Source organism: Asterias rubens, chromosome 17, assembly GCF_902459465.1.
Source record: "Asterias rubens chromosome 17, eAstRub1.3, whole genome shotgun sequence".
Lineage (NCBI taxonomy): Eukaryota > Metazoa > Echinodermata > Asteroidea > Forcipulatida > Asteriidae > Asterias > Asterias rubens.
The window spans coordinates 881,868-902,949 of NC_047078.1; the positions used below are offsets into that span (position 1 = coordinate 881,868).

The window sequence follows — 21,082 nt, forward strand, 5'->3', positions numbered from 1 at the left end:
GACCACTGACTTGCTGCACTTCTAATCTTTCATGGTCCACTGGTCCAACAACATTGTTTGTCAACAGACAACATGGCTTGAGACGTTTTACTTTCTTAAGTGTTGGGAAGAAGGGATTAATTTTTAAACCAGCTGGTTGGATTGGTTTTTGTTGTGCTTGATTCAACTTGGTGATTATTGCTATGTTTTCTTAGTTGTTGTTTTGGGGTGTTTTTTGTTATATATATTTCCCTGTTAGCCTGCATAAAGTAATGAGTTTATCCTACAAAAAAACAACCTTGAGCTTTGGTAGGGCACTCCGTAAACACCTTGGTAGGAAAGTTTTAAAAGTATACTGATGAGGCATGCCCCCCCCCCCACCCCCCCCATGTTGTTGCAGGCTCTGATCGCCCAACTATGGCCTTGGTGTTCGCCTCAAATATTTCACATACTTCTTAACTTTTAAAAGTGCCCATTGCAAACAGAAGTATTTTACGCCCTTGCCCTAGGAAATATCTGGTTGGCTCATTTTTTTTCTTTTTCTGCCAATTTATCTTTTTCTTATTTATTTATTCTGTTTGCAACGCCAAGAATTCTTTGAAAATTAAATCACTACTTAAAACCCTGTATAGACAAGGCAAAAAAAATGGGAGAGTTCAGTTTTAGTTGAGGGAGGAAAACCTCAGAAAATAGATCAAGGGAAACTTGCGCAATTATTATTATTATTTATTCGGCAATTCACATAAAAATACAAAAATACAAAAATTGTATACGTAAAGGATAAAGCTCTTAAAAACATTAAATAGGCCTATATAAATATAAACATCTGGATTGGAAAACATTAAAAAGGGAGATACATCAAGATATAAAAAAGGAGGACAGGCAGTAAAAGAGAAGACAAAGTACTACACGACTGAGGACAACAAAAAGACATCAATAATCCAGGTTTGTCAGGACTGACAAAAGTGCCTGCACTGTCACCAAGAGGTGTGTCAGTCCAACCTGGAAGGACAAGAGACAAACAATTACACATAATAACCAGGTTAACAAACAAACAAACAAACAAACAAACAAACAAATAAACAAAACATGGATGCAAGACAACAATAAAAACTGACAAGATAAAAAACATCAGTTTACAAAACTGCCAGAAAAGGAACTATCAGGAACTATTGGGACTGAAAAATCATTTACCTTGCCCCTCCCCCCCAAATAGGGAAACCACCAACATAGGGCGAAGAATTGCTTGATAGAGCACTCGTGCGTTAATCCATAGGTGGCTGATTCAAATCCTGCACTAGTCACATATAAATTCATTGTTGAGCTCCAAATTGTTTTTTACCTAGTCAGTTTCCCTTGCAAAAACAACAAATTGATCTTTCAAATAGCTGTATAAAAATTGTTCTGCAGGAAGCACTTGCAGGCCTGGAATTTCACGGAGGCCATTGCCTCCGTTGCCCTTGTCTTGGCCTTGGTGCCCTTTCAAAAATTCCCATAGACTTTAAGATTTTCCAATGGAAGTGCCCTTTTCAAAATGAAAATGGCCTTGCCCTCTAAAAGATGAAATTCCAGGCCTGCACTTGAAGCTCTAAAGGCATTTGAAGCTCTTTGGCTCTTGCCAATATGCTAAACAATAAAATTGTTGAATTTTAAAATTGAAATTGCTTCATTTTTACTTAAGTATCACGATAGCACCTTAGCCTCTCTAGCCAATGGGTGCATCGCACACCCGTAGAGTTTCACAGCATCTGTCCGTAAGCTGTATTCACCTCTGTGCCCTCCCGTCACGCATTTTTGTGCATAAATATGCGCATAGTTATTCGCATAATGAAACTTGTGTGACCACGGACTGTCTTTATGAATCCAAGTTCAAAATCTAACAGTAGTAGTGTTACTGTTTAGTTAAGAGTGTCGACTGGCGTTACTTAAAGTTGGATGATTTAACGCTGTTCAGTTTCATATTGAAGCAAGCTGTCCTGTTTTGTCAAGAGTCAAAATTGTTTCTTACAAGTTACAGTAAGTAACCAACTACTTGTCTTAATACTCTAAACTCTCATTAAAACTGGTATTTTGATTAATGAATCACTAGCCCACTTATCGTGCTAGTGGTTTACACTACTTCAGGTTTTTTGTAATCAGTCTTGCCTTCAATGTTCAAACTTTCTTGACAGATGTGGACTAGGTGTGGACTTCTTGCACAGATTTGAATATAAAGACCAATATTTGTTCACATTGGCAACAGGCATGAAGTAGACGTCATTTTATTGTGAGAGAAAAAGGCAAATTTTACTGGATTTAATTTTACTTGGCACCCCCAAACAAAGATATTGACAAAATAGGGACACCGCCAATATAGGGCTAGATAGCTCAGTTGATAATCCGGAGGTCGTTGGTTCGAATCCCACTCTAGTCAATTCTTTGTTCAACCCCAAAAATCAATCGATTAAATTTTATTACTTTTGATTTTTTTGTTATCAAAGGGGCACCAAGACCAAGGGGCCAATTTCACTAACGCTTTTCGATCATCGCAATTGCCAACAACAGATCTCTAAATCAATAATCTATTGCAAGAAGGTGCAATGTATTTTGGATAAGGATTTCACAAAATCTTGCAATCAGATCGCAAATAGGGACCTTAGTGAAGTTGGCCCCTTAGCAATGTGGCCTCTGTGTTTCTATGCCTGTGACACTGACAGACACGGCATTCTTGCTTTTCAGGTACCAAATTTATATTCAATGATTCTGATTTTTTCTTTAGAAAAATAGTTAATTGAATAATGTAGAGTTAAGAATAAACATCAGATCTGGGTCAGCCAAATTAATGCGAAATTCACAAATTTTTTGTATTTTTTCTTATCCAAGAACCAACTGATTGGGTTCGTTTGCCTTGAGCCATAGAGTGTCACATAGAAATTTCTCTCAAGTCAGAGTTGAAACCTGAAGTCCAAGTGGCAATTAACATTTTAAAATAAATTTAGACAGGGGTGGGACTATGAGATATCACACGTACATTTTTGCATGATTGTAATGTATTGTAAATCGGTTTAGCAATTAATAATAACTTAAATAAATCTCCATGCAGGGGTATTAATTTTTTTTAAATACTATGTACCTTATTTGCACAACTCCCATTTTTAAGCTACCTTGTGTTACCTTAAAAAAAATGTTATCAAGACAAAAGGCTACATGAAGTGTTGCGAATTCCTTCATTGCACTCATACAAAATCAGTCAGAAAAACACAAAGTAACCCAAGATCATGAAAGAGCAGAAAGTCTCTCCGCTCCTACACTGACTACAGAGCAGGCTGTGAATTATGCAAAACCTGCCTCATTCCGTATGCAAGTACATATCTAGCATCTATGCATAATGCATGCAATCGCCACACAAGCATACAGCCGTGCTTCACAAGCCCGAGTTAGAGTTAGAGTCAACAGGGACAGTAATTAGCATGTTACGATCGCCGCTAGTTTTTATGCATGAGCATGTGCCAGCTAGGCTCACCCCCTACATTTATTCAACTCTGCCGCAGAGTTTGCATTTTAAAATATTTTCATGGGAGACGAGAGAGGCCTGACAACGCTGTTGAATTGATAATTTCTTTGTGACAACGCTTTTGAAATATTCTATATGTATGTTGAGTTGATGTAATATTTAATATTGTAGTTGAGAATGAATTGGAGAAAAAGTTGTTTTCCGTCCAAAACTCACCCATATGGAACTTTAGGGCTACTAGTAATAAGTTCATATTTATTTATTAATTTTTTTTAAACTGAAGAAATCCTAAATTTGCTAAGATACAAGTTACAACAGTATCGCAATTAACACATAATAATGTTGACTGAAAGTTCATATTAAACTCCATACAAAGCAAGTTTTTACTGCTTTAGTTTTGTATCATTCCAATGTGATCTGATAGGCCTACTTAATTCAAAGGCCATGCATTTTTTTTTTTTTTTTTTTTTAATTATAAATAAGGGCACATATCTGTGTTTATACTATTCTCCTTCACACTGCCCCGGGCACATTGTCTAGTGAAAACTAAGTGGGCTAGTAAACACCACTTCTCAACTTGCCCTGTGGGCTACTAAAAGCTGTGCACCCTACTTTTTTAAACACCTTTTAAATGATGTATTTTTGAGTGTGTGAATGTATGAAAAAATAAACTGGTTGTGAAAATCGATCACTTCTCAAGTATTGGGCTGACTCCTAACTACTCCAAATAGTTACTAGCATAAAAACTTTCTTGGTAACAGTATTATAGAGCTGTTGATAGTATAAAACATTGTGAGAAACAGGTCCCTCTGAAGTAACAAAGTAATTTTCCTCATAAAATGTTTGAATTTGATTTCTAGACCTCAGATACAGATTTTGAGGTCCCGAAATCAAGCATCTGAAAGCACACAACTTCGTGTTACAAGGGTGTTTTTTCTTCCATTATTATCTCTCAACTTTTTGTGTGCATAACTTGAGATACCCCGAGTGAGAAGACTGGTCTTTGACAATTACCAAAAGTGTCCAGAAAGAGTGGCATCATAAATAAAGGCCTAGCCTAGCGAACATTTTACTGACCAACATCTAGAGCTTTTTAGAAAGAATCCTGGGTGATTCAAGTGACTTGAGTGCCCTAAGTAGTGTATAATTTATTAGCCACACACCCTAAGACGAAATCACTAGAGACCGTTGACCTCCAGTTTCCAAGAAGGCCAGGATCTATCATCATCCTGAACTTGGCCATGGTGAACCCTTGAGAAGAAGGTGTGTCTAAAATTGTAATGAACTTTCTTGTGACTTTAAAATGGTATAGTGACCTTAAGACTAGTCATGAAGACATGACCCTTTCCAAGTATGACAGTCCAGGGATAGATTTCACAAAGAGTTTAGACTAGTATCTTGAGTTGGGGCGAGTTACCAGTCCTAACTTAGGACTAGCCACACGTTTTGTAATCCCTTAGGACTAGTCCTAACTCTTTGTGAAATCGACCCCAGGCTGATCCAGTGAGAGTCTGTGTTGTTTTCAAGCAATAGTTTTACACTCTCAAGGCCCATAACAGGAAACTTCAGGCCTGATACTCGAACAGAGGCAACAACGAGAGTGATTGCCTCCATGCCCCCTGATCATTGCCTTGGTGCCCTTGAAATGCTCAAGTAGAAACTAACAATTTCCTCAGGGCGCCCTTTACCAAGAAGAAAAGGCCTTGGTGCCTTTGCCGTTTCAAAAGCGAAGCATACAGGCCTGGAACTTGAGTCGTGTTCACACTTCAAGAGCCAATTCCCATCAAATTCCTGGATGGGAATTTGTATGTACCCCAACGCCATCCCATGTTCAGTTCGCACTCCATGCAATTTCTTTCTAAAACCCTTTCCCAAGTCTGGATAACTATTTCCCAGGAGTTTGAAAAGGACAACCAAATTTTCCTGGGATTTGTTTTCTTCAAATTAATCCATTTGCCAAAAAGGGTTCAGAAGGACTAGGGCCAGTTGGCCAGCGATTGCTTAAAGGGAAGGTACACATTTGGTAATTGTCAAAGACCAGTCTTCTCACGTGGTGTATCCCATCTAAACCATAAAATAACAAGCCTGTGAAAATTTGGGCTCAATTGGTCATCGAAGTTGCGAGGAAATGAAAGAAAAAACACCCTTGTTGGGCGAATTTGTGTGCTTTCAGATAAGAATAAAAGACTTCTAGCTCAAAAACTAAGTTACTTCAGAGGGAGTCATTTCCCACAATGTTTTATACTATCAACAACTCTCCAATGCTTGTTACCAAGTAAGTTTTTAAGTTAATACTTGTTTTGAGTAATTACCAAACATGTACCTTCCCTTCAAAGGCAGTGAACACTATTGGTAATTACTCAAAATAATTATTATCATAAAACCTTACTTGATTACGAGTAATGGGAGAGGTTGATAGTATAAAACATTGTTAGAAACGGCTCCCTCTGAAGAAATGTAGTTTTCGAGAAAGAAGTAACTTCCCACGAATTTGATTTCGAGACCTCAGATTTACAATTTTAGGTCTCGTAATCATCAAGCATCTGAAAGCACAAAATTTTGTGTGACAAGGGTGTTTTTTCTTTCATTATAATCTCGCAACTTCGCCGACCGATTGAGCTATGCATTATATATACGTTGAGATACACCAACTGTGAAGACTGGTCTTTGACAATTACCAATAGTGTCCACTGTCTTTAAAATCACACAGGAACAAGCTTTCTAGTTTTATTCCAAGTCCAAACAAAGCAGTGACATAGGAGAAGAGGAAATAGAGGATTAGTTCTCACTCCAGCCAAACTGCATTTTCTTTTCTGGGTTAATGTTTTTCTCAAAACAGGCATGCAACTTTTCAGCTGATCAGCTGATTTCCTCCTTTTCTTTTCAAAACAGTGCAATAGAAAAGTGTGATTACGGTCAGCTTTTCCTCTCCTTTTTTTGCAATAGGAAAGTTACATGTCTGTTAACAGCAGGACGACAATATTAGACCCAAAACATTTTCATCGAAAAAAGGCACCAAGCCCCCCCCCCCTCCCACCAATATGCAAATCCACCAGCCCTCTACAACAACAAGCCTGAAGAAAAGAAGCAATGCTAAATGTACATACTGAAGCGCTTCCACGTTAATATTCAACGTTAGGTACCTCCACTCATGGAGCATTGCTCCATGCTCCACTGTGTCAGACTCAACATTTTCAACACAAAGTTCCTTTTTTTAAAGACACCAAACCCCCTCCTACCAATATGCAAATCCAACAGCCCTCTTCAACAAGCCTCAAGAGAAGAAGCAATGCCAGGTATATACTGAAGTGATTCCGAGTTAATATTCAGAGTTTATTCAGAGTTTATTCAGAGTTTGTTTGTCAAGACTTCAGATACATTGTATGCGCAGGGGGAGGAGGCCCCTGGTAGATTGGCCTAATGAAAAGACCATTCATAGACCCAGTGAATGGCCCACACATACCAAACTCCTGACTCTTTGTTGGTGTTTGCTTGCCCCCCCACCCCCCTCTCTTCCACCCTCCCATCCACACAATGCACACAGTATTCAGAACTTTAGTAAACCTTTGCATTTTTGTTTTCATTGAATAATGCATTTTTGGTAATAGAAACTATTTGAATGAAATATTATTAACTACATGTATAATGAATGAATTTATGCCCAAAATAGTTAATGGCCTGACGTTTTGACCCAACCAGAGTCTTTATCATAGGCTAAATGAGATCACACGAGAAAGACTCTGCTAGGGTCGAAACATCAGGCCAATAATTTGTTGTTAGCATTTACCATCGGTCCATTTGGTTGGTAAGTTGTTTCCAAAAAGTTAAGCTAATTCTATTTTCTCAGAAACTATTTATATCAGGCCTGATACTTTATGGAGGCAACAAAGGCAATTGCCTCCATGCCCCCTGGTCATGCCTTGTTGATGCCCTTGAAATGCACCAGTCATGATAGGGTGCCATTTACCATTTCTACCTCCATGCCTTTACCAAGGAGGAAATGCCTTGGTGCCCTTGCCTTTCAAATGTAAGCATACAGGCCTGAATGCATCCATTATTTAGTTTTATAAGCTCTGTGATTTTTTTCTGTTGAATATTTAATAACGCATTTTATATAGGCCTATTGGAAACAATTTTAAAAGCAAGCCCATTAAACTGGTTAAATATTATTTGATAAATTGCATAATACAAAATTAGGACAATAACTATACAAAATACGACTTATTCAACCATATTGGTTTTCAAGGCTGTAGGCTTAGATGCTTGAAACTTTGCCCTGAAATAAGAGTTTCAACAAATTTATATCCTATTGAATAATTCATGAAAACTGAAATATTCATTGAAAGATAATTGGGTGAATAAAATAAAGCAGACCTGATACATGTGACTGCTCTAGTGAATTATTGAGGAAGGACCCTACAGTAGGGGGAGAGAATTTCATCAGGAAATACAAGGCTAAAAAATAAACTCTCTAGGCACTTGTTTTCTTGAAGAAAAAACGGCTTCGTCTTCGTTTTTGTTGTTGTATTCAAACTATATGTTGTCATTTTTGTATGCAGCATAGAGTGAATAATAACGTCTCAATGAAGTGAAAAAGAACTTTGCTGAAAAATGTCCCCAATCGGTTTCCAGTTCTAACTCCCCCATCCCACCTCCACTTGCCATGCCCCTCGACCTATTCCTTTTGTTACATGTGTATCAATGTAACATTGCAATATTTTAGGAGGGGGGAATTTTGACAGTATTGTAGGAAACATGTCTCTGTATAAATGACATTTATTAAGAAATCTGAAGAAGCAAATCTTCTTTCTTATTTCTTCAAAAATTACATCATGTATATAATTTTGTCTCGAACATCTTTAAAGGAACACGTTGCCTCGGATTGGTCGAGTTGGTCTTTGAAAAGTGTTTGTAACCGTTTGTTATAAAATACATGATTAGAAAGATAATTTCAAAGTAGAATATAGTGATCCACACAAGTATTACTCAAAACTGTGTGGTTTTCCTTTTACCTCATCGACTAACGGTTAGTTTTCCTGATTTCAGATTTGTTTTTAGAATCTCCTTGAGCCTTGCTATTCTTGAAAGAGGCAAAATAGTCGAGGGGAAAAAGAAATAGTCCACATTATGCCCAAACCTCATAGGAATGTTGTTAGGGTCATATGATAGTACTCTAAAAACCTGAATTGTAACATCTTACAGAAACTGTTTTTCAAGAATTGTCCCCTTCGTCCACGCTTCATCCATTCCGTCCCATCTCTGCATTAGCAAATATCTTTTAGTAAGTCAAAATTATACAAACAATTTCACCTCAAGTGGTCGCTAAAAAGTCTTTTATTCAAAATACATCAAAGAGTCTGTAAACCTCCTTAATTGTAACATCTAAGAAACTTTAATGAAAGGGGCGACCAATTTTTCAAGAATTGTCTCTTTCGTCCAATCCCATCCCTGCCTAAATAAATATTTTTAAGTGAAATATCTTCATACACAATCTCTCCCAGCAGTTCTTTGAGGCTGAAACACAAACAAATTTGCCTGAAGTGTTCTCTAAAGTCTTTTAAAAATACATGGTACAAAGTGCTTTTCAAGTTTCCAGTCACAGAGCTGTGACCCCCCTTTTTCTGGCCTCATGCATATAGCATTAGTGTATTGACTATTCACTAGGTTACATCTATAGCCACAATGCTTTGCCTCTCCACTCACAGGGTTATTACCATTCAGTGTGTGGTCTGTGTATGCACATATTAAACAGGGTCAGCGACTTGTATTCAACACTATGCAAAGTCCAAGCACAGTACTGAATCATGCATGAGATTATGGATTATGGCCATAGGGAAACAATGTCTTGTTGGCGGGGTAGGCATTTGGAGACACTAAACTTCAAGAGGTTTTTTTTTTATCTGTAAAGCAAATGGAACTTTACATTATATACAAACAGCAACTATGGGGTTTTGTGAGTAATGTGGCATGTTTGTGGTACATGTTAATTGTAGTTCAAACAACATCATGCGGTCGGAATTCAGACAGAATTTGTAAGTTAAAGTTTTAACTTTATTTACAAATTTGCATATTTTTTTACAAAAACAGGTGGCTGGTTTAGAAATTTGAATCGCAGTTTAGTTCTTCAAAGAAAAAAGTCCCTCTGAAATGATATGAAAAATTCACTTTAAGACCCCCCCCCCCATTAAAAAAAGAAAAGTAAACTTTAAAATATAGGCCAACATTTTTATTGTCACATCTGATTAACAGCATTCCAAATAATTCCAATTTGACCATGATGCACAAATATATTCCAAAACAGTATTGTTTTCACTCAAAGTTTCCATCAAGCTTGATTTGAATATCTTAAAATCTGAAGGCGAGTTGGTGGAGATTCAAATATCTGAGATCTCCAGTTGTGAATGATGCGGCCAAAAGCGGTTCATACCTGCTCTAACAATAACATTCACTAAACATGTATGGATTTGAAGTGCTTGATGCAAATACTTTGACAGTTTTTTGTTAATTTCTCAATAAGTTGACATTTTATGCATTCACGTTTAGTTTCTGAATTCTGCGACCAGAGATGCGATTGGTACTACCTCACTAAGCGTTGATGGGTTTGGCATTCATGATACAAGAACTGTGACATTTTTTTTGCTGTTTTCTTAATAAGTAGACACTCTATCCATCCAAAATGACTTATGAATATCGTATATTTGCGTAGATTTTGCGTTGGCAAAAACCAATCTATAACCCTACCTTCAATACATGGTTGGCCCACATGCACAGTGCGTATTTATGTAGGCTACTTGAAAACGTTGCCCTTTGTGCATTCATGAATGCATAAAATGAGTTTCAGCTTACAAAGGCCACTATGATAGATGCTTGATTGTCAGTTTTTATAATAATAATAATAATAATAATGAAAGCATTTATATAGCGCCCCACAAAGAACGGAGCGCTTTACAATATACAAAGAAACAAACAATGCAAAGACAAAGATACAAACAAAAAACAGTACAAGCAAAAACAATAAATGGCCAGATTAAACAAATAAATGGGTTTTGAGCATATTTTTGAACCGTTCCAGTGTGTTGGCTTCCCGGATATTACGGGGAAGGGAATTCCAGAGCCGGGGAGCAGCGGCTTGAAAGGCATGATCTCCTGCGCGTGATTTAGTTTTGGTGATGTGAAGAAGTGTTTTGTCGTACGATGAGCGGGTGGCATAGGCGGATGATTTGAAAGAAATGAGTTTTTGAAGATATGAAGGTGCTGTAGAGTGAATACATTTGAAAACAATGACGAGAAGTTTGAAACTAATCCGGGCTCGAATTGGTAGCCAATGAAGGCGACGTAACAATGGCACACTCGGATGGTCGCGAGCAACAAGAAAGATTAGTCTGGCAGCCCTATTTTGTAGCCTTTGCAGACGAGCTAAGTCACCTTCATTGGCACCATACAGCAATGCACTTCTGTAGTCAATCCGTGAGAAAATTAGCGACTGAACAGCCAATTTAAATGTCTCTTGGTTCATGAAGCGACGGATACGTGATAAGTTCCGGAGATGAAAACTGACACATTTAACGATGGAAGAAACTTGGCCAATCATGTTCAACGGAGGATCAATGACAACACCCAAGTTACGCAACAATTTAGATGGTTTTATCGTAACATCGCCAAGAGTCAAAGTAACGTTGGAAAGGCAGTCTCGGTTGAATGAGCAGACTTATAGGCTGATTGGAATTTTTCCGGCAAATTGTTGATATTTATGTGTTCCAGTAAGCGGCTTGCCGCTGCCATTTCCACAAGTTCGGCCAGAGCTTTTATGTTTGAAACTGGCCGATAGCTTTGGAGAGTATTTGGGTCCAATGTCTGTTTCTTAATAATGGGAGAAATGATAGCTGCTTTTAAAGACTCTGGGAATACTCTAGTACAAAATGACACATTAATTGTATCAGTCAGGACAGGAATGTAGAGACTTGCATTATCTTTCACAAGCCAGGTCGGTATTTGATCAAGCAAACATGATTTATTTGCCAGCTTTTTCAGGAGATTTGCAATTTCATCATGACATACTGGTCTCAAATCCGAAAGATCCTGAATAGTGGCCTCTGAAAGAAATCCAGTCTCATCACCCCCGTCCAGATTATCATCAACTAAACAAACAGCAATGTCATTTGATTCAGTGTTTTCAGTACCATTCACATTACCAATGTCTATTCCCAAGTCAAACCTGTCTCAAATTTTCTTGATTTTCTCAACAAAGAAACTAGCAAACTTATTAGCAAGGTCGGCACACATTCATACCTGGGAAGGATTTTGGTACCTGTATTCAAAAGTGAGTTTAAAACTTTGAATTGTTCTTTACTATTTGCCGAAAACAATTTGTCTTGAAAATATTCACTCTTAGCTTTGGTTGTCATACCATCGACAAGTACTTTTTGCTCAAGATAAGAGTCTTTATCAGAAACTGCCTTGCTCTTTTTCCACTTGTTTTCCAAACGCCTGCGCACACGCCGAGCTTCATGTACGGTGTTATTATACCATGGCATTCTAGGGCTACTCGTATGGTACGCATCTTGACTGATAAAGGGCAGTACTTGTCGATGGTGTTTTTAAGAGTCAACTCATAATGTTCAACCATTTCATCACAGCCACTTTCAGTTGGCATTTCATCTATAAGATCTCTTTGTAGATCATGAAGAAAATCCTCAACGTTAAGACACTTCAAATTTCTAGACGCTTGTTCAGTCTTCAGTGGTTGCAGTTTCCTTCTTTGGAGGGTAGCGGTGATCAAATAATGGTCTGACATGAGCTTGTCGCAGACGCACCAGTCGCATATCAAGTGATCTTCAGGGCGGGACAACAATAGATCAATTGTATGTCCATCTCTCTGCATAGGAACTGTTACGTGCTGAGTGAAACCTGCGTTTTCCAGTATTGTCATGAACTGTTTAACTTCATATTTCTCAGATTCGTCAATATGGATATTGAAATCCCCGGTTTACCGTTTTGAAGTGATGCGTCACCGATAAAATATTTCCAGTTCGTCTAGGAAATTTCTAGTTGTGAATACGTTGGCTTGAGAGGGAGGGGGTCTATATATAGCAGTCAAACAAATATCCTTTAGTTTTCCGACTACTCGAACATGTTCAAATGTTGTTGGGGTTGTATCAGATGGCACGACACTCAACTGAAGGGAAGACTTGTATAGAACACCAATACCTCCACCTCTTCTTCCGGTACTTCTCGGGACATTTATGAAGTCGTATCCAGCAGGGGTGATCTCACCTATTATCACATGATCATCACCTTTTAACCAAGTTTCGGTTAAGACAAGGATATCGACATCTTGTTCAAGGGTGTAATCATATGCTACTGTTGTCTTGTTGCATATAGATCTTGCGTTCCAAATGTGAATGTTTAACTTGTTTGGGTCATGAGGTTGGATTTGGCGTAGAGCAGACAAGTTAACTGAGAGAGGTTGTGAAACTTGTGATGTAGTCCGGTCAGCAACACGTACTTCAATGGGTCTGGCAGATCGTTTGAAACCACGGGTACCACGTTTTCTAATTCGTTTACGCCAAATTTGACTCAAAAATTTAAATTTTAAATAGCTATTCTTATAGCCTCTCAAGAAAGTTGTCAGGCTTTCATTTCAGTTGCACAAAAACAATCTGAAACACAGGTAAAAGAATAAAATCACAAAAAAATGTTGTACATGTTTGTACATGTTATTTTGTTTTGAAAAAGCATCTTACACATCATCATAGTTTTTTGGGAACAAAAATATTTTGAAATACTTTTTTTAAGGATGCGGCTTCAAAAATATCTATTGGCGGGGACATTCAAAGTGTTTTATTTACTTTGTCTTATCTTTTTGGGGTACTAAGATTGGGCAGAAATTATTTTAGTCTTAACAGAAAATCAATGAGTTTCTTGAAGCCAAGATCTGTGTTCAAGTTTTCATGGAAATCCAGATGTTATTTTCACCAAAATCATAACCCCCCACCCCACCACCGAGGTTAATAAGTTCATCTTGTGGTTGAATCGCTGTATTTCAAGGGACAAGTCCATTTCACTTTGCAAAAAGGGCACTTCCAATTAAAATGTTATTTATTTTAGTTCATGGACTCATCTTGAACTGGATGCCAGCCCAGCAACAAGGTCCAGACTCTGAATTCTTTGTGTTCTTGGCACGAAAGGCAACATTTAGAGGTAGAATTATAAGTAAATACTCCAACAAATTAATTACCTCACTTTTTGTATTTTTTTAAAGCAGGTTTCCAGAACAGCAGCAAAATGAGTGCACAAAACGTGACCGAAGCCTCTAGTGAGGCTGGTAAGTAACCTTGTTCAGAGTGTGATCAGGTGGTCCTCCCGTCTCCACCTCAACCCACCAAACCCCACCCCCCCCCCCCCCCCCCAATGAAAAAAAAATGAATATATAAATAAAGTTTAAATATCAAACTCAAAAAAATAATATTAGAGTATAGTGATGTTTCACCCAAGCAGAGTCTTTCACAATGTGTTTGTTTTTGTTTTTGTTTTTGTTTTTAGCCATTGAGAAAGTCATTGAAATGTCAGTCCACAAACTATTTCTTGCATTTATATACCATAGGTCCTTTTAGTTGCAATGGCTAATTCTATTTTCAAAATAATAGATGGCCTATTAAAATGCGCATTGACTCATCTTGGCTTCAAGAATATCTTTGTTGAGCACCTAATTTATAATAATGTTTTACCTGCGTAATGACCCAAGTAATATGCCCGTGATTTTTTTCACAGGACTTGGGAAAGTACCGAGTATACAGTGCTAACACGCATCAGTGAACATAGATAATACCCCAAATTTATAATTTGTTATAAATATTTAGTTTCTTCTTTTCCTTTATTGTTTAGAAACATCTTCCACCACTACCACCACCACAGCTACCACCCAGCAGCCAAAGACCCAGTTGGGCGTTTTACCCGCCCAGCAGGCAGTCACCCCAATGCCAGTGGGTACATCCTTCGCGACGTTGCTTGCCAACTCACAGGCTCAACAGATTGCACAGATACAAGCCCAGGGACAACCACAATTCATTGTCAATGTAAGATCTCGCCCTATAACCCAACCAGGCCTGCCGTCGATTTCACAAAACTCTTCCTAACTTAAGACTAATCTTAGGACTTAGGACGAGTCCCAACCCTGCACTGTAGCATGCAGACCTTAAGATTAATCCCAAGTTAGGACGAGTGTCCTAACTCGAGATAAGATGAGTCCTAACTCTTTGTGAAATCGACGGCTGGATTTTCATCTTTGAGAGGGCAAGGCCGTTTTCATTATGAAAAGGGCACTTCCATTGGAAAATCTTATCTCTCTAGTCAACCTAAGGTTGGAATCCTGTAGAGGCTTGCCCATCCCATATAAAAGAACCCAGTGCACTTATCGAAAAGAGAAGGGGTTTGCCCCGATGTTCTCTGTCCGATCGGCAGCAAATTTCGCCACAGCATCTTGTAAACAGTACACATGGTGCTATCAGAATTAGGTCTCATAATTCAAATGTAGTCCCACAATCTGGCAGTAAATACTGTGTGTTACAGCGCCAGGAGCGTCACTGGGTGACGGACATGTGCACTTTATAAGAAGCCACAATTATAATTATTATTATTATTATTATTATTATTATTATTATTATTATTATTATTATTTCTAAGTAAGTTTTTACAGGTGTAACCAACCATTTGTTTTTTTAAATGGTTCCGTGTTACATTTATGTGATGCAATAATCGGCACTAACCCCTTTTCCGAATGTGACGCAATGATATTTGCTTCGCACGAAGCATTCGCAGGAAGTATGAACCGGGCTTTAGTTGCTACTGCTAAGCATTCTTCTTAGTCTTCACCTTAGAGATACACCTGTTTAAACCTAACCACCTGTTTGATTTGATTGTCATTTTGCAGGCACACCCTCAGATGCTTCTACAGCAACTTCCACTGGCACAGGTTGCACAGAAGGTATTCAATAATAAGAATTATGTAACCCCACTGTGGTTTGTGATTTAGTGACTGAAGTCTAGGTTTAAAGAGTTCTATTTGTAATCCTGGAATCTGCAGAAATGTTTAAATGAAAGTCACAAGTTAAGTTTAACTTCAATGTTAAATTTGCATTGGGGATAAAGAATATTAATTTTATACATACTAAATCGTTGCGGTACCCACTGTTAAAAGACAGTGTTCGAACTGCCTCTAGCTACCGGGCAGCAATTTTTGGTGATCTAGTTGATAATACAAGAATTTCAAAGGTCATGGGTTCAAATCCCACCCGAGTAATGTGCCTGTGATTTGTTTTCACAGAGCTCGGGAATGTTCCGAGTATACAGTGCTTTTAGGGTAAAACCAAAATTAATGTTTAAAGTTTAATTGTTAGGAAAAAATAAAAAAAGAAGTTAATGGCCAGATGATTCAACCTTCGCAGAGTCTTTCTGAAATGAAAAAATACGTAAATGCACATCCCTAACTAACACTCCATCCGTTCATTGTATTCTTTCCACCAGCAGCAGCCTCAGGTGTTCAGCTTGCAGGGACTTCCCCTTACCCAGGCTACAGCTGCTGCAGCTATGGCGGCAGCAGCCCAGAAAGTGCAGGCACAGCCCATAACGGCGAGCAGTGCCAACCTTGTGCAACAGGTAAACTAAGTAGGATTTGAAACTTTGCATGGTTGATTGTTTGATATACGATATGGAAAGGTTTGCGGTAACACCATGTAATGACTATCTCTAATGAGTTGGGGTGGTTCTGAAAATAACTGTTTGTTTCAACTCGACGTTCCGATCAGTATGCTCTGATCGTCTTCTGGAGAAGAAAGCTTTCTCCAGAAGACGATCAGAGTATACTGATCGAATTCTGATCATCTTCTGGAGAAAGCTTTCTCCAGAAGACGATCAGAGCATACTGATCGGAACGTCGAGTTGAAACCAACATTTCTTTTCAGAACCAACCCAACTCAATAGAGATAGTCATTACATGGTGTTACCGCAAACCTTTCCTTAACAGGTAAACTGACAAACTTTTCAACGAGAGTCAAAATGTATATTTGGTTTGCAGTAACACCATGTGTATATCTACTTGCTGGGTAGATATGTTCTTTTGAGAACTTGTCTTGCTGTATATTCTAGAGGGCATCAACAAAGTTTCTAGTTTTCAGTTTAATACATAAGTTTGGATATCCCGGATGCAAACCTAAGTCCAATGTTTTTATAATAGCTCTGAGTTGACGAACTACTTGACTTTTCTTTATCCTTTTGGATCTAGTCTGGGCTATCCAGAATCCTCCAAGCTCAACCAACACTCCAGACCCAGCTCACCACTCAGCCACAGCCAACTGTCGTCTCGGTCGCCCAGCCGCTGTCCCAGGCACAAACAGTACAGACCGTAACGCAGCCCTCCTCCCAGGTCCCAGTCACACTGACGCAGGCCCTGACTGCCCAGCAGCTGCAATTGCTGCAGCAGCAGGCGACGGGACAGGTTCAGTTGGTAAGTTAGAAAGGGAGACGACGGTTTTACCAGTGATGTCTTACCTTTTGAGTTTGAAAACGTTAAGTGCTGTAGTAACCCCAGGAATTTATTTTATTTTCCTTTATTCAGCATCCAAACGGCGCAAGCAACAATAAAAGGGATGGATCAATGTTTAACATTATAAAACAGTCAAATGTAGACACAAATGAAGTAAGGTGACATTAGTACTATAAGGGGGAGGGGTGTTGGAAGCCTCACAACCTAGCACAGACTGTCAGCAAGACACCTGGAAGCCTCATACAAAAAACAAGGCAAAATTTCATGAAGCTGGTAAGCAGAAAATTCTGCTTAACCAATTTCCTGGCTAATCAAGAAAAGACAGGGGTACCATTCGTAGCAAAGGTAATTGTATAGTTTTCTGGCTGGTAAGCCATTTTTTATGAGCGAAAGTTTGTTGTGCTTAGCAAGTTTGTGTGCTTACATGTAAAGGCTTTATGAAATTGGGCCAAGATGGCTCCACATTATCAGAGAGGTTGATCTGGGTAGGTCTGTATGCTTGTACAATTTTTCCCATAATGTATGTGAAAATATTGTTAGCCCCTCAAAAAAAAATCAAGAAAAGACAGGGGTACCATTCGTAGCAATGGTAATTGTATAGTTTTCTGGCTGGTAAGCCATTTTTTATGAGCGAAAGTTTGTTGTGCTTAGCAAGTTTGTGTGCTTACATGTAAAGGCTTTATGAAATTGGGCCAAGATGGCTCCACATTATCAGAGAGGTTGATCTGGGTAGGTCTGTATGCTTGTACAATTTTTCCCATAATGTATGTGAAAATATTGTTAGCCCCTCAAAAAAAAAAAAAATATACAACTCTGGGATCTGAAACCCCTATTTGATATGTGGAATGGTCCAGTCTGGGATATCAAGGACTATAACTCCTCCTCTGGCATTACACTGTGGAGAAAATATTGAAATAAATAGGATGTGGCATGCATTGGCGTTCTCAGTGCTTACTTGAGGGTTGTTTCCATCTCTAGTCCATAAGCCTTTTTGAGGTATGGCGGACGTGATAGGAGTGTACCGTTTGGTTTGGGTGTGTACACATAAATTTACCCAAACCGTAATAGTGTTGTAGCATTGTGTCCGCCATATCTCAAAAAGGCTTATGAAGGTACTGCTCAATACCAACAGGGTACTTCTGAGGCCGTGTCTGAAAGGTGTCGAACTTCGGCTACAGCTACGGCTAGATCGCGCAAATCTGCCTATTCTTCAACACTGGCAGACGCGCTGATCTAACCGTTGCTGTAGTCAAAGTTACTGTTTCGGACATGACATAATCCAGGTTTTTAGTATTTTAGGGTTTTTACTATTTTTTTTCCTGGCAGCTCATGGAGTGTGCTTGGCCGTGATCTCAATGCATGTTTGAACTACCGGTATGCATGCCTGATGCCTACAATCCCTTTTCCCCACTCCCTAGCTTGCCTGCCTGCTATTAACTTGCTTGTCTTTTTTGCTGGTCCTTTTGCGCTTCTTTGTCTCTCCTCCGCCGCCCCAAACCCTTCTTCCCTGATTCCTCCCCCTCACCCTCCTCCTTCATCGCTACAGCCTTTCACAGACCTCTCTAAGATGTGGCAGCAAGGGGGCCAACTCCCTTCGCAGTTGGCCGGTCAGTTCGGCAATCAGCTACACCAACAACAGCAGCAGCAACAGCAACAACTGCAGCAGCAGCAACAACAGCAGGCAAAGGTTTTTTTTGACCCGTTCCGATGTGTCCTTGGAGATTCTCTTTGTTCACCGTTCTTTTTTTGTCCTGCAAAAACTTTCTCCTGTTTTCCGTGTGGTTGAGGTCGACTAAAGCTCTCTTGCCTACGTACAGCTTTCGTCCTTGTGCACTTCTACAGTCCAAACAAACTGCTCTTTTAACCTTTAACATCTTTTTTACTCTATGAGATGAGGCCTCTATCATGTGTACAGCCATTGTTTTGTTTTCTGCATGTAGGGTGCACCCCACATAATATTAACACTTGAATGAAAAATAGTCTAGTACAAGCCTTGGACTTTGCTCTGAAGGGGCACATCAATTTGCCTCTGGTAAGGGTCACTTCTTTGATGAAAATGGAAATTTGTGTTAAAACTTTGCAAAGGACACCACAGCAATAGCACAGGGCACTATGACAATTGCTGTGGGTGCCGTGGGTTAATTCCAGGCCTGCTAGTACCTGTTTTGTTAGTTAAAAAACTGCAACCATGGTCAACCCTAAAAAAGTTGGTACCTAGCAAAAGCAAAGGGCACTGCAGCATTTGCTGTAGGTGCCGTGGGGTAATTGGAGCCCTACTGGTACTTGTTTTGTTTGATGAAACACTGCAACCATGCACACATTTGACAATCGCCTACAAAGTTTCAACTCTAAGAATTGTGGCAACACATGATAAGGGCCCATGACGGTGGTAATTCTCAAGACTTGACTGGTCGTAAAGGAAAGCATTGTACACTAATCATTTATTGCTGCTGATTCTTCAGCATGATTAGAACAAATCTTGCTGTAGCTAACACCTTTCTTCCTAAATCTAAAGCTCAGTTCATACTCCATTGGACACTTTCGGTAAACAGTATTGTCCAAAGGCCCATACTTTGTGTATCACAACTTATATATAAAATAACAAACCTGTGAAAGTTTAGGCTCAATCGGTCATCGGAGTCGGGAGAAAATAACATTACACCCACCCTTGTTTCCGCACGTTTCGCCGTGTCATGACATGCGTTTAAAATAAATCCGTAATTCTCGATATCGAGATTTGATAATTGTTTTAATGTTTTCTCAAAAAGTAAAGTATTTCATGGAATAGTATTTCAAGAGAAGTCTTTCACCATTACCTTCTGTAAACCCTGTAAGTTGTGTGTAAATCTGTGAATTTTTTTTTTTCTGTTCCGAAAGTGTCCAATGGCTTTAAGCGAAAGCAAAAGTGAAGTTTTTTCTTGCATCACAGTTGAAAAAAAATGCGTGAACTCATTATCGTGTCGCAAAAATGTGTCTTGTGTTCGCATGAAGTACGAACTGGGCTTAATGCTTAACAAGGAACCATCTAAGTGTTTCCCATCCTTGTTTTTAAAACTAACATACTGCACTGCATTTGCATTGAAAATTGAAGTCCTACGATGCCGTAACAGTGCAAGGGGTTATACAAAAAAAGCACTTGCCTAGGGGTCTTTTCAAAACTAATCCATAACAGGTTATCAGAAATAAATTCTCCGTCGGACTGTATTTCTATGAGAGACATGATTTTTGTTGCTGTTCTCCGGTGCACTGAAGACCTGCTCCATGCCATTGCAACACGCTGAGCACTCTGCGCTTTGACTAGCTGAATAAATGTAGTATAAACAAACTTGTGGTTTTGGAGCGATCAGAGAGGTTAAAGATGTGTATTTTTTTTTGTAATGTAAACCATTCATTCCAATTCATTGATTTGGTAAAACTTTTTTTTTGAGTATTTTAATATCCCTGTAATCTTCTTTAACGTTAACTTTCTCAGTATTAATTATTAACCCTCCTACTGTGTGACCACTTAATATCATCCACTGTGGGATTTGACGGATAGATAAACTATGCCATCCTGCAATTTGATGACACACAGTCGCGGTTGTGCAACCGCACCAAAACTTATGCAGTTGAATAATTTCAAAATCTTGTAAATATAATCGAAGAGTGGCTGGTTTAAATCAAGTGTTGTATTTTCTCTGATGTTTGTCTTGACCAGATAAGCACCCAGAACATGTTACCCGGCACCTCACTGCAGCAGATCAGCACAACAGACCTGCAGCAGCTGCAGCAGTTACAGCAGCAGAACCCAATGCAGCAGTACGTTTTCCTCCAGGCTGGCCAGGTCAGTAAAATTCTCTTCAAGTTTAAAAAAAGAATAAGATTATCTCTACCTGCTGTTGTGTTGATATAACACTAGATAAAATATTGCACATCTGATAAAATATTGCACATTATGAAATTGAGTCCTGTGCCCAATTTCATAGAGCTGCTTAAATGCAGATAATACTGCTTAAAAAATTCCTGCTCAGCAATATTTAGCAGGATACCAGTCACACATTGTACTTCTGGTATGGTATGTATTTGCTGGT

General features: G+C 38.9%; 1 protein-coding gene across 7 annotated transcripts in view; it reads left to right on the top strand.

Annotated features, from left to right (window-relative positions):
• The window catches only part of LOC117301457 (POU domain, class 2, transcription factor 3-like), a 32,075-nt gene that overhangs the window by 1,086 nt on the left and 9,907 nt on the right, over nt 1–21,082 (top strand). For 3 of the 7 annotated variants that reach the window (XM_033785451.1, XM_033785456.1, XM_033785453.1), the window contains exons 2-8: nt 13,737–13,796; nt 14,357–14,547; nt 15,402–15,455; nt 15,995–16,126; nt 16,752–16,973; nt 18,559–18,699; nt 20,710–20,835. In XM_033785451.1, the coding sequence (XP_033641342.1) occupies nt 13,757–13,796; nt 14,357–14,547; nt 15,402–15,455; nt 15,995–16,126; nt 16,752–16,973; nt 18,559–18,699; nt 20,710–20,835 (906 nt within the window). In that variant the 5' untranslated portion in view covers nt 13,737–13,756. Of the gene's footprint in view, nt 1–13,733; nt 13,797–14,356; nt 14,548–15,401; nt 15,456–15,994; nt 16,127–16,751; nt 16,974–18,558; nt 18,700–20,709; nt 20,836–21,082 lie in introns of all 7 variants that reach the window. The other 4 variants (XM_033785452.1, XM_033785454.1, XM_033785455.1 and 1 more) reach the window with 3 other exon arrangements.